General features: G+C 43.9%; 1 protein-coding gene across 1 annotated transcript in view; it reads left to right on the top strand.

The window, feature by feature from the left end:
- Positions 1 to 11151: 11151 nt before the first annotated feature.
- Positions 11152 to 12426, top strand: part of HABP2 (hyaluronan binding protein 2) — a gene marked incomplete in the record, with an annotated part of 39287 nt that continues 38012 nt past the window's right edge. Inside the window, 1 exon segment of the mRNA XM_034777522.1 lies at positions 11152 to 11309. Within this exon segment, the coding sequence (XP_034633413.1) occupies positions 11241 to 11309 (69 nt within the window).

The raw sequence follows: 12426 nt of genomic DNA, 5'->3' as shown, positions 1-12426 counted from the left end.
GGACTTCAATGAGATCATGCCCGTGAGTGAGGACTACTTAGGTGAGTAAAGTTGAGCAGGACCAGGCAGTTGGGGAGGACGTGTGTGTGTGTGTGTGAGAGAGAGAGAATATGACCATAGAAAAGATTTTGCCCTCCTTTAACGATTTACCAGGTCTGTAGGGAATCTAGCCTCTCATCACGTAGACAGAATGGCTGGAAAAACAAAGTGGGGGCAGATCTAAGAGGCAGTGTGACTAACATTTGCCCCTCCTGAAATAGAAACAAGGGGCCGGAGTTGCTAGCCAACTCTTCAGCTCCTGCTTTTCCCCCAGGCTAAAGCCCCCTTTCCCCACAGATGTCCCCTTGTGCCCAATCGCAATACTTTCTCCTCCCTCACTGCACTGTTTGCTGCAACCGTTGGGCCCAGCTCACTTAGCTGTGCAGCCAGCCGGGGAGAGGAAACTGTTTCTGCTGTGCTTCCTCAGTGGGGGCACTATGGGCAGCCTGCAGGGGCAAGTTAGAACTGTTCCCTCCTCTCCCCTGTTTTCCTACTCAGCCTGAGGCATAAAACAGCACCATTGGTGGGTGGGTGGGTGGGTGGGGAGGGGCGAGGGCAAAAAAGGTGTGGGGGACAGCCATGAGGAGAGTGAATGGAGGGGTGAGGGGTAGATAAGTGCCTGAGTGTTTGAGGGGGTGGGTTGGGGATGTCAGGAGGGTACATGAATGTACTGAGTCTTGACATGTACATAGGTCACAGAGAGCACACTGATGGGTATTAGTGTTGAGGGTGACACCATGAAGGGAGCGAGGGAGAAGGAAGACAAAATTACGGTTATTACAGGGCAAAGGCACGGTAGGCTTTGTTCCCTAACTGTGCAGTCCCACACTTTAGCATGTTCTGATTTCTTTAAAGTTTCACCCTGACTCTGAGTTTCTTGGGTTTGGCGTAGTAAAGTGGTCATGATAGGGTGAAGTGGCTTACCCAGAGTATTATCAGCCAAGCTCCACCGCTCCCCTATTTCCTGTTTTGTAAGTGGGAGCCCCCTACCTTGTCCTCCACGCAAACACTTTTGTGATGAAGCTGCACAAAGCAGCAAGTTCCCAGCCTACAGTCCTATGAGTTGAGAGTTTTGTTTTTGCTGAACTGAGCAGTCTCTTTACAAAACTTGTAATGCTTGTTTTTGGGATAATTACACATCCCAAATGTTTTACCCTAACTCTGAACCTTAATTCCATTTTTAATTGGAGGCTGATTGACTTTTTGTTTGTTTGTTTGTTTAAAACTTTTTGATGGAAAATTGAGTTTTTGACTAAACAAGATCTTTTGTGAAGAGCATTTCCTTTTTGTGGAAAATTTCAACTTTTCATCAAAACTGAATGCTGCAAACCCCAAAAGTTTTCAGCTGAAAGCAAAACATTTTGATTTGGAAATATCACTCTGGTGCCTCCTGGGAGCTGTAGTTCAGTGCCTTCTGCTTCCATTCTCCTCCGTGGGCTGGATTCCCTACTCAGACTACGCCTCCCATGATGCAATGTGGGCAAGAACTCCCATAATGCTCTGTAGCAGCTCAACAAGAGGGGTTACCATGATGGATCCTGGGAGATACAGTTCAGCCAAGAAGCTCCCACCCCCAACCCCCATAGAGAATGGGGACATGAGCAAACTGAACTACAACTCTCATGAGGCATCAGAAAGGCTTTCCTGAATCAAAAGTTTTCAGTCTAAAATGTTATTTATTTATTTATTTATTTATTTATTTATACATACTGGAAAAATTGAAGGTTCCATGGTGGGGAGATTTTTTTTTCCCCCAGACCAGCTCTAATCTTAGCATAGATTTGCCTGAAACTATTAACCTAGAAGTGACTGCTGACTTTCCAGTGAGCTGATATAAATCTCTTGGGGGTGTACTTCTTACTTGTGAGGCATCCCATTAACTCCAGAAGAACTACAAAAGAGAACTCACATGCCAGAATGCCAGATTTCTGGTTCATGGGAAATTATGCGTTTTTAAAATTTGGTTTTGTTGCAAATCAGAACGAATCCAAATTTTTAAAAATTTTGTATGATCCAGTGTAGAGGGGTGGACTCACCCCTGCGGCACCTCCTGCTGGTTGTCTTGGGAATTAGCTCTCCCAGTGTCCGGAGCGCCCTCTGCAGGCCAGTGATCCACCTTACCTGCAGCCCCGTGTCCCGCCCTGGACCCCGGTGCCCCTTTAACTGGGTGCTGCCCCCTGGCAGTAACCCCTCAGTCTTAGGGTCTCCCCTCCCAGGGGAACCCCCACCCACTATTCCCACCTCGCCTCAGTATAAGGCTACTGCCAGTCATCGTCTAGCCCCACGCCCTGGGGCAGACTGCAGTATCAGCCTACTCATCACCTGCAAGGTTGGGTTGGACCTGCTGCCTTGGCCTGTCCCTGGGCTGCCCTCTGCAACCCCTAGTACCCCTTGGCCTTCTGCTAGGCCGCAGCCTGGGGCTTTCCAGGCTGGAGCTCCCCAGCCTGTACCCAACCCTGCTCCACTCAGGTACTCTGTATCTAGCTCCCTGCAGGCAGGCCCTTCTCTCTCTGAATGCAGAGAGAGACTGGGTCCTTGCTCCTGGCTCCCAGCCTTTATAGGGCCAGCTGGGCCCTGACTGGGGCATGGGCCAGCTGCGGCTGCTTCCCCAATCAGCCCAGTATTCAGAGCTGCAGCCCTCTCCAGCTGCAGCTGCTTTTACCCCTGCAGCCCTCTTTAAGGACTGATTTCAAGCCCTTCAGGGCAAGACCCCGCTACATCCAGAAATCCTGAAAATAAAAATGCTTTGGAAATTCTGACAGGTGATGATCTGTCCATGGGACCCAAATAGCTCCTTCATGAAATCAGTTTAAATACCAGTAACCAGCTCTACTAATATGAGTACAGTGATGCATGATTGAGTCTGGAGTAAGGATTTGTCTCTTATTTTATTAATATAATAGTATAGTCCTCAGCCTTTCCAAAGAATCTTAAATCTATGGGTTTGTCTTCACTATGGCAGTAAGTTGACCTAAGTTACGGTACTCCAGCTACGTGAATAACATAGCTGGAGTCGATGTAGCTTAGGTCGACTTACCCCAGTGTCTTCACTACGCTGCATCAATAGGAGATGCTCTCCGATTGACTTCCCTTACTCTTCCCAGAGATCTGGAGTGCTGGGGTCAACCGGAGAGTGCTCTGCTGTCGATTTAGTGGGTCTTCACTAGACCCGCTAAGTCAATCCCTGCTGCAATCGATTGTGGCAGCATCAGTCTCCCCATAGAGAAGACCAGCCCTATGATCCAGGCAACCTACCGCCTTCAGAAATTAGTAACAGTGTGTGAATAACAAATAAGTAAAACTATAACGAGAAAACAGATTGGAGAGGGTGTGAATTTTCAGATCAAACAAATGTTGTGTAATGCATTAATAAAAGGTCAGAGAACAGCACTGATGTGAAGCCCCCTAAGAAATTCCTCTGTTTCTCTATTCTATAGTAATAGCCTTGAGTTCACTAGTAAATATCATTTCATTAGAATTGAATGAAAAAAGGCTTTTCATCAAAAATGAAAATTTTCATAGAAAAATTTCATTTTGTCAAAAAATTTCTAGGTTTTCACTAAAAAACCCGAACCCCACCCAAACATTTGTTAAACATTTTCAATTTCCAAAAACTGCACGCTTTTTTTAACCATAATCAGTTTTTCCTCGGGATATTTTGACCCAAAAAAAAACCCCACTACAATTTTTCAAAATTTCCTGCAAGCAGTAATTGCCATTTTCCAACTATTTTATGTAAATTACTCAGCAGAAGGGAGCCCACAACTGTTATAAGAACAAAGGCCTGAATCTTGTAACTTGTTCCATGTAGATGGATCATTAATGGTGCTCTGACCAGGGAGCAATTGATAAAAATTCACCATCTCACCAGTGCTATGCAACCTAAAATGCTATCCTGCCTCATGTCCTGCAGTCACGATAAATTAATAATGTACTTGAGGTTAGTGCAGTATCCACACCTCCTGAAAGTGGATGTCATCCAAACATCCCACTGAAGATAATGCAATCTCTGTTTAAAATGACTGCACAGAAGCAGATAGGGAGAAAGGAACTGAGCAAAAACAGTTACTGTTTTTTGGCACGTGCTCTAGAGTTTTAAATGCAAGCATTCCCTAGTTCCCGCCACCCTCGAGATGCTAACATAATTGCATGGAATTCAGATGTCTTTACAGTTTTGTTTCTTCAACAGAAAAAAATCACCACAATGTTTGTTATACTCATCTTGTTTTGGGATTATAAAAATAAAGTGTTGAGAGTGGGCTCATCTCTATCACACCGTGAAGGAAACACAGACTCGAATGGTAAACGAAGCACTAAAAAATTGCAACAGGGCCTGATCCTGAAAACCGTGGCTCATCTGAATCCCACTGACTGCACTGTTTAAGGTTTTGCAAGATCCGATCCCTGGAATGGAACTTGCATTTTGTAAAATATGAAGAGACACAGTATAGTCTAGTGAGTAGGGCAATGGGCCGACGCTTGAGACATGTGTTCTGTTCTCCCTTTTACCTCTGACCTACTGCAACCTTGGCTAAGTCAACATCACCTCTTTCTGCCTCTATTTTTCCTCCCACTTCTTGTCTGTCTTGTCCATTTCGATTGCTAGCTTTTTGGCTCAGGCACTGTCTCACCAGATGTTTGTACAGGGCTGAGCACGATGATCTCAGTTGGGGACTCTAAGTACTACTATAATACAGTCTTCGTTAAGTGTTTGTCTGCTGGGATTTTAAAGGACCTGGTTCTGATCTCATTTGTCCCAGGATAGATCAGCAGTAACTCTGTGCAAGTCAAGGCACTAGGCCAAGGAGTAACTAAGGGTTTTCCCTTGTGGACTCAGTATTGGTTTCTGTTCTTTCTCTCTCCTACATTCAGCAGCTTTGCTTATTGTTTTTGATTGTTTTTTAATTTTTTATTCTTTTGCCCTGGCCTCTTCCTCCTCCTCTTTTGTCATCATTGTAATTCCCTGCCCAGGCTTGTTGTGGAAAGGCAAATTTTGCACTTTTTTTTTTTTTTTTTTACCTAACCACCAAACTTTTGCACAGCCGCTTGCTCTCTAAAACAAGCAGGCCTACTTTCACCGCTCACATCAGCTCACGTTTACACCGAGGCTGTAGAGGCAAGTTCTCTGCTTCACAATTCACCCTTTGCACTGATCGAGATCAATAGCTGCCTGTAAGTCCCCTGCTGGGGAATTTCTTGGTGTGAGGGAGTCTCCAGCGGGTGCAGAGCTCACGCCTCCTCACAGCCCCCTATGCAGAGAAGGGTCACAAGGGGTGTGTCCAGTGTTCGGTGTGCCCCAGCAATACCCAATGGTGGGTGGTCCTTTGCGGACCATTATCAGCAGGCTTTTGTTACAGTAGACCTCAGACTGCTCCAATTTGTACCTGAGGCCTGGCAGAGAAACAGGAAGGCCTAAGTGGCTCCCTGATGGCCTACCCTCTCTGTTATGGCCTGTGTAAGATGGTCAGTCACAGCAGAGAATCTGGCCCTATTCAGATGGGTAGTTCTTCTGTATCTAACCCTATTGATCAACCAATGGCAGAACAGGCCTTAGAGTGGATTTCAAGGATCAGGGGGCATGAATCAGTGTCCACCTAACTTGGATTAGTCCATTAGTCCACGACATTCCAGCTCAGGTGGAACCTTGGGCTCTCAAGCCCACCTGACCCCCTAGACTTCAGACCCTGAGTGCTAGCCTGAGCCAGAACATCCGCACTGCTCTTTTTAGCACTCTAACTTGAGTCCTGCTAGTGGTTTGCTCCCCACTGCAGTGTAGACATGCCCTGTGTATCTAACAAATCTTGCATTTCGACGGCCTGCAATCATTCCATTTTTGGCTGTGCTTTTGATCTGACACACAGGAAGCAAAATCATCAGTGAGAATTTGCCGCTGATGTGGATTATTAAACAAAATGCAACCACAACATTTTACATTTCAAACTGAGTGGTGTCCAGGCCTCGCGCCAGCTCTCTGCATCAGGATGAAGTTCTTCCAGAAACTAAAAACTCCAAGATTTGGTATTAAAAGCCAATCCCTTATACTCCCTCTCAGTTTTGAGCCTTCTGTATGGACTGTAATAATAGAGCTGCTGCTTTCCTTTTTTAGTCTGTGGTGTTTAAAGGTCGGTAAAGAAATCATGCCCATCTGCAGGGCTTTTTACGTTGTGAGGTTACTGAAGAAAAGCCAGGCTGGTGATGGTGGAAAGTGCCAAAGTAATGGAAAGATTGGCATTGAGCCTGGAAACTTCTATGCTTTTTTGGCAATCCCACTGTGCTCCATAGGACTGCTTGTGGGGCCTCATGGAAAGACCTCATGAGCGTCATTAGGCGTTGGATCTGGTCCCATGTGCATGAAGTTGCTCATAAGGAAATTATTTGTTTTTGAAAAGTCAAGTGTTACAGGAGTAGATTTTTACTCTAGTAATTTTATTTCCTCATTTATTATCATGGTGATTTTTCTTTTTGGTGCTAATTAGATCTGCACATGGGCCATGTTCAATATGTTTAACATGGACTGGGGCTAATGTATGTAAATCTTGTCAGACTTGGCACAATATCCTTTAGCGCTTGTTTGTTTTACCCGTTGGCATGAAGAATCACCATTGACCATGGAGGAGTTCTCTGTCACTCAGGATTCACTGGTATTGTCTAGGGCTCTTAGAAATTTTTCCACAGAGAAGGTTTTTTAGGAACTGGCTAATTTTGACCAAAACAACCCCATAAAAATGAAAATAAAATAACGGGGTTATAACCAAAAACCGAAAATTTGGTTTTTGACAACCAAAATGAAAACATGGCAGCTGAAAACTCAAAAGTGAAAATGAAATTTTTTTTGGGGGGGACGGTTTTGTAGGGACCTGCCTCTAGTCTTAACCTTGGTGTGGGCCAGAATTTTTGCTGTACTGTTGTTCTCTCTCAACTCTCATGCAGTCCTGGGCATAGCCTGACGCCTCTCAAGGTCAACTTGGAAGCTGTTTCTTCCGTTTTATTATTGAATCCTCCCACCTACTCAAAATCCAAATGTCAAGTCATTAATGTTTTTAAAAGAGTGAAGATCCGAGTCCACTACTCCAGTGGCATCAACAAAATAATGTAGCCCTGCATGTGCTATTTATCCTATGTTGGGATGTGCTTGTGCAGACCCTTGTGCCAACTTGCTTCAGTGGGACTCCACACTGGCAAAAAAGGATCTGTGAGACCAAGACCTAACGAGACACATCCAAAGCCAGGTCGCTCACACGTGCAAAGTAATCGGGCTGATGATCTGTAAGTGTCATGGCTGGTTCCAAATAAACTATCCTCAACCACACGCAGGCTGTTAGTTCCCTTTTAAATGTATCTTCATATTAATTGTTCTAAAAACCGCAGCTCTTTAGATAAACTATCCCCAACTAAACATGGAGGTGATTCATCCAGTGGTTTGAGCATTGGCCTGCTAAACCCAGGGTTCTGAGTTCAATACTTGAAGGGGCCATTTAGGGAGCTGGGGCAAAAATCTGTCTGGGGATTGGTCCTGCTTTGAGCAGGGGGTTGGACTAGATGATCTCCTGAGGTCCCTCCCAAACCTGATACTCTATGATTCTAAAAGGCCAGCATGAGGCTTATGTCTCACTGAAACCCACAAAATAGGGCTTCAGTAGCACATCGGCCTTGTGCCGATGCCTTGCACAGTGGTGAACTTTGCTGCGTGTGACTTGATTGATCAATAAATGCAATATCGGATCTTTGTGTGCAGTCCGACGTACCCATCACATCTCCTCAACGTCATGTGATTTTTCTTTTAGACTGGAAACATTTCCTCCCCAAATATTCTAACTCTTGGGAGGCATTCAGATATTACACTGCTGGGCCCTGTGTACATACCTACAATAGAGAAATAAATCACCTACTGCAGTGTGGTTTCTTCTGTACTGGAGCCTATAGCCCAGTGGGCAGAACCACCAGCGATGGAAGAAGTATAATGAAGATGAGTAACACTTTCACCAGCAACAGTTTCAACCCCTTTCCTCACTGCTTCGTCACAAAAAGCAGTGGGTCCCAATTGCCAGAGACCTTGCTAACTGGAAGAGGAAAGGACAACCCTTTCCTTCCCTCAGATAGGCACCACCACAGCCATTTCCCCTCCACGTTTATATTCCAGTCCTGATCACTCATGTGTCATGGATAGGTCTGGATCAGCCCCTCATGCATTAGGACTTTGGGCTTTCCACCATCTCGCACATTTCCAAAAGGTCATTTGTGTGAGTAAACGGCTTTTGGGAGTAGTCTGATGACTTGCATGCACAAATGCTTGTGGTTTGCAGGTGCAGATGATTATGTTGGTAACGCTGCAGTTGTAAATGTAGCAGGTGGGATGAGGCCTCAGAGCTACTGGAAAGGATTTACCAGGTTTCAATGTGCTAATAGAAGGGCTTGAATATAGCAGAATTGCACACCATCGTACTGTGTGTGGTGGGAACAAGTTTCAGAAACCCTTCCTAGGATCACTATATCTTCCAGTCTATAGCACAGCACAGCACAGCAGAGCTCCATGTCTGTTCAATGCACTGGGATGTGCAAGGTGCATTGGAGGGGGTGGGAGAGTGGTTCCATTCACAAAACCGAGCTGCTGGCCGAAAACCTTGTACCGGGGAGGAGCAGTGCAACATGTTTGATGCTCCTTCCCATGCCTTGTAGCAATGACCATGCTTGGTAGGTTGGGGGTGAGGTTTTCATTTTTCAGCCCAATGAGTTTCCACATAGAGCTAAGCTTGGTTACCCAGGCCTCATTATTTTTATCCAGTCTAAACTTTCTGTTAAGGTTATTAAAGTTCCCTCATTTGTCAAAACCATAGTCCATTTTTTCCCATTAGCAGAAGATGCTACCAAGCTTCTCTTTCAGTAGAGCAAAATGTGACAGGTGGGCACCCTTGCCATGGATTGATTGACAAGTATAAAACTGGGTGGTAGAGTATTCACAGAGGGCAAAGTTGTCCCCTGGGCAAAGGGTCAACAGAAGTTCTATAAATTAAGTTTGTTATTGACGACTCGTGCAAGATCTAAGTGCTGGCCTTCAGCACAGGAGTGAAGTTCACCCAAGAGCACGAGCAGCTCCTTGAAGTGTTAAACAGCATCCAGGATAATACGTTGAGATGACAATGCAGCGCACAACCTTTTCATGTAGCTTGTGCTATGCACAAGGGCACATCTAAATAAAATGCAGAGGAAGTAGCATCACCCAAATATGATCTACATTTTTGTTGATCAAAGAGGCTGTGGAGAAAAAAAAATAATTAAAAAGTAAAAGCCTTACGCAATGAGATTTAAAAGAAAACTTTGGAGGCTGACAAGATGCATCTGGCACGACTTCAAAGTACATATAATCAATGTTTGTCAATAGCAGTTTTGCATCCTTTAATTTATCTTTCATGGATATAAAGCATGATGTTATTAGGATCCAGTCCATACCTTAATTCTGTTTGAGATTTGATGAATCAGGGGTCTATTAAAATTCAGGGCAAATCAGCTTATTCAAGGACACATTAGCTAAAGCTGAGCATTATCTAATTCCTTTTATCTTGCTGTCTTCCTAACTAGTTAAAGAATCTTGAATTGTTCTCTTTAACTTCTGTGTGTGACCACCAACATACGAACACCTCTATTATGGTGGGTGGGTGTGTAAATTATATATAACACCAATATAAAATATACTCCATCTAAATCGCATATTACACACTCCAAAAATTCCTTAAACATACAGCTTGCAAAGTCAAGCCCTCAAAAGTTAAGAAATGCCGCAATTAAAGTTGCATGTGCAACCTTAATTCAGCCCTCTTGTGTGTTTGCATAATGATACAGTCTTTAATTACATGATCACATACTATTTTTTCCACAGGATGGCTGCCTCATTCAGGGCACAGGATGGACTGTGCTCATTTAATGAGCAGTTTTTCAATATTTTCTTTTCTCCTCATGGTCTCGTGTTTTATTTACTGCCCATTATTCACATCCTGCTCTGAAGACAGAATTATTCATTTCATCATGGGCTTCTATGGCACTCATCACTACAATATCTGAGTCCTTCACGAACATACATGAAATGTATTAATAGGACTCCCTGAATGACCTTGGGCAGGTCCCTTAATCTCTCTATACAATAATACTTCCCTTCCCCCACTCTTTTCTGTCTTTTTACTTAGGCCTGGTCTACACTGGGGGGGGGGAGAGAGAGGGGGAGGAGGAAGGGGATCGATCTAAGTTACACAACTTCAGCTACGTGAATAATGTAGCTGAAATCAACGTACTTATATCTACTCACTGTGGTGTCTTCACTGCGGTGAGTCGACTGCTGCCGCTCCCCCATTGACTCCGCCTGCGCCTCTCTTGGCGGTGGAGTACAGGAGTCAACGGGAGAGTGCTCGGGGGTCGATTTATCGCGTCTACACTGGACGTGATAAACTGCCTGCTGGATCAATCGCTGCCCGCCGATCTGGCGGGTAGTATAGACATACCCTTAGACTACAAGCATTTGGGGTCAGGGTCTTATGTGTCTTTACAATGCCTTGCACATTGGAACCCCTAATCTTGGTAGGGCCAAGGAGTTGCCAACAGTTGCCAACTCTTCTGCTGTTTTTATGAATCTCATGATATTTGGTATTTCTCTTAAAGCTCCTGCTCCTGGAGTCACGTTATTACATGAGATTCTCTGCTTTCATTTTAAAAAGAAGTAAATTCCTAGCTCTCCTGGTTGTTGGGGAAAGCTTGAAAACATAGCCCCTAAAGAGTCAAAACCCAGAAGCCAATAAAAAAGAGCCCAACATTTATTATTTTTAAAAATCTCATGATTTTTAAGCCAAATCTCCTGGGGTTTTTTGCTGTGGGATTGTCTCTGACTCATATCTTTGAATGTCTACAGTTGACAATAATATTGATAATAATAAATACATCCTACTTCTATTTATTACGCACTAGGTTGTTAAACTTTGTAATTTTGACATGTTCCCCAATGATCAAGACAAGAATGTACTGGAATGGATTCACCGGTAGCACATATTTGATCAGGATAGTCTGTTGACCAAACATTAAACATTAAACAATATTTGAAGCGTAGTTAATCATTTGCATTGCATGAACTTGCTCTCTAGCCATTGCAGTTTGACTTTGCAGAAAAAAACATAGTCAACAAATGCAAGATTATTTGTAGGAAAATTTAGTTTGTGAGGATGGTCAATGGCGCTGTGTCCCTTTGGGTTCTTCCTCTGATCCTATTGCTGGGGAATGCACCTTTCTGTGTAAGTATCCTTTTAAGGTAGTTACCGCTTGTGCAGCTCTTTGCAGAACCTTTACCTAGCAATTACAAAACTAAGCTATATCTCAGAGCAGTGCTTAATTTGTAAAGAAAGAGGTGCCGGGGCTGAAGCAATTTTTTTACATTTATAACTGATGCAGCAAACCCAGAGGTGCTGGGGGTATGAACTGCCAAGCCCAGAGGTGCCGGTGCACAGCCCTGGTACTAATTAAGTACTGTCTCAGAGATTGGAAGTACTGATTTAGCCTAGATTCAGATCCACTGGAATGTCATGGGCCTAAAAGGTGGAAACCTGAGCATTATAGAATAGGCATTACACCTCAGAGAGCCCCTTGGGGGAGAGGGCCCCCAAACGGGACAGAGAAGGAAAATCCAATGTAAAAATAGGTTGAAAGATAGAGCAGAATAAAACAAGCAGAGAGCGAGAGTATAAAGAGGCAGATGGGGAACACAGAGTCTAGTGAAAAAATAAGTACTGTGGGCCAGATCCCCTGTTAGTATAAATCAATAGAGCTCTATTAAGGATCTGCACTTACATCTGTAAAACACACAGTATTTATTTGACAATGGTCAGGCAGCTGGTGTGCTGAAACCACTACCTATTATACTGACCAGTATTGTCTCATTGTTTCCTTGTACTCCCCTGCCTGTCTGGATCCATCTGTTGATTGTTGTCTTATACTTAAATTGTCAAATCTTTGACATCAGGACTATCTTTGTTCTCTGTTTGTACAGCGCCTAGCACCATGAGGTCCATGACTGAGGCTGCTAGGCACAACTGCTATGAAAATAATACATTATGATATTGACATAGTGCACCCCCATCTACCCATCTAGCTCTTGTAGAATATTCTTCTGTCCCTAATACATAGAACTGATTTCATTATAGCTAGGAGAAAACATATGTATTAATAAGTCTCCTAATCAACACACTTTCAGAGTCAGCTTTTTAAACTATCCCTAGTTCCCAATTATCCTTGACAACTGGACCCAAATGATCTAGTTTTGACTCCTCCTGTATTTTTTATTATCCATATAGTGTCAAGGCATACATGGAGCAGTGCAATACGTGAACAGTGCCAAACATTTAATTGTACCTT

The sequence above is a fragment of the Trachemys scripta genome, chromosome 7 (genome assembly GCF_013100865.1).
Source record: "Trachemys scripta elegans isolate TJP31775 chromosome 7, CAS_Tse_1.0, whole genome shotgun sequence".
NCBI classification, from domain to species: Eukaryota; Metazoa; Chordata; order Testudines; family Emydidae; genus Trachemys; species Trachemys scripta.
The sequence above is the reverse complement of the archived record's forward strand: the minus strand, read 5'-3'. Positions and strand labels throughout refer to the sequence as shown.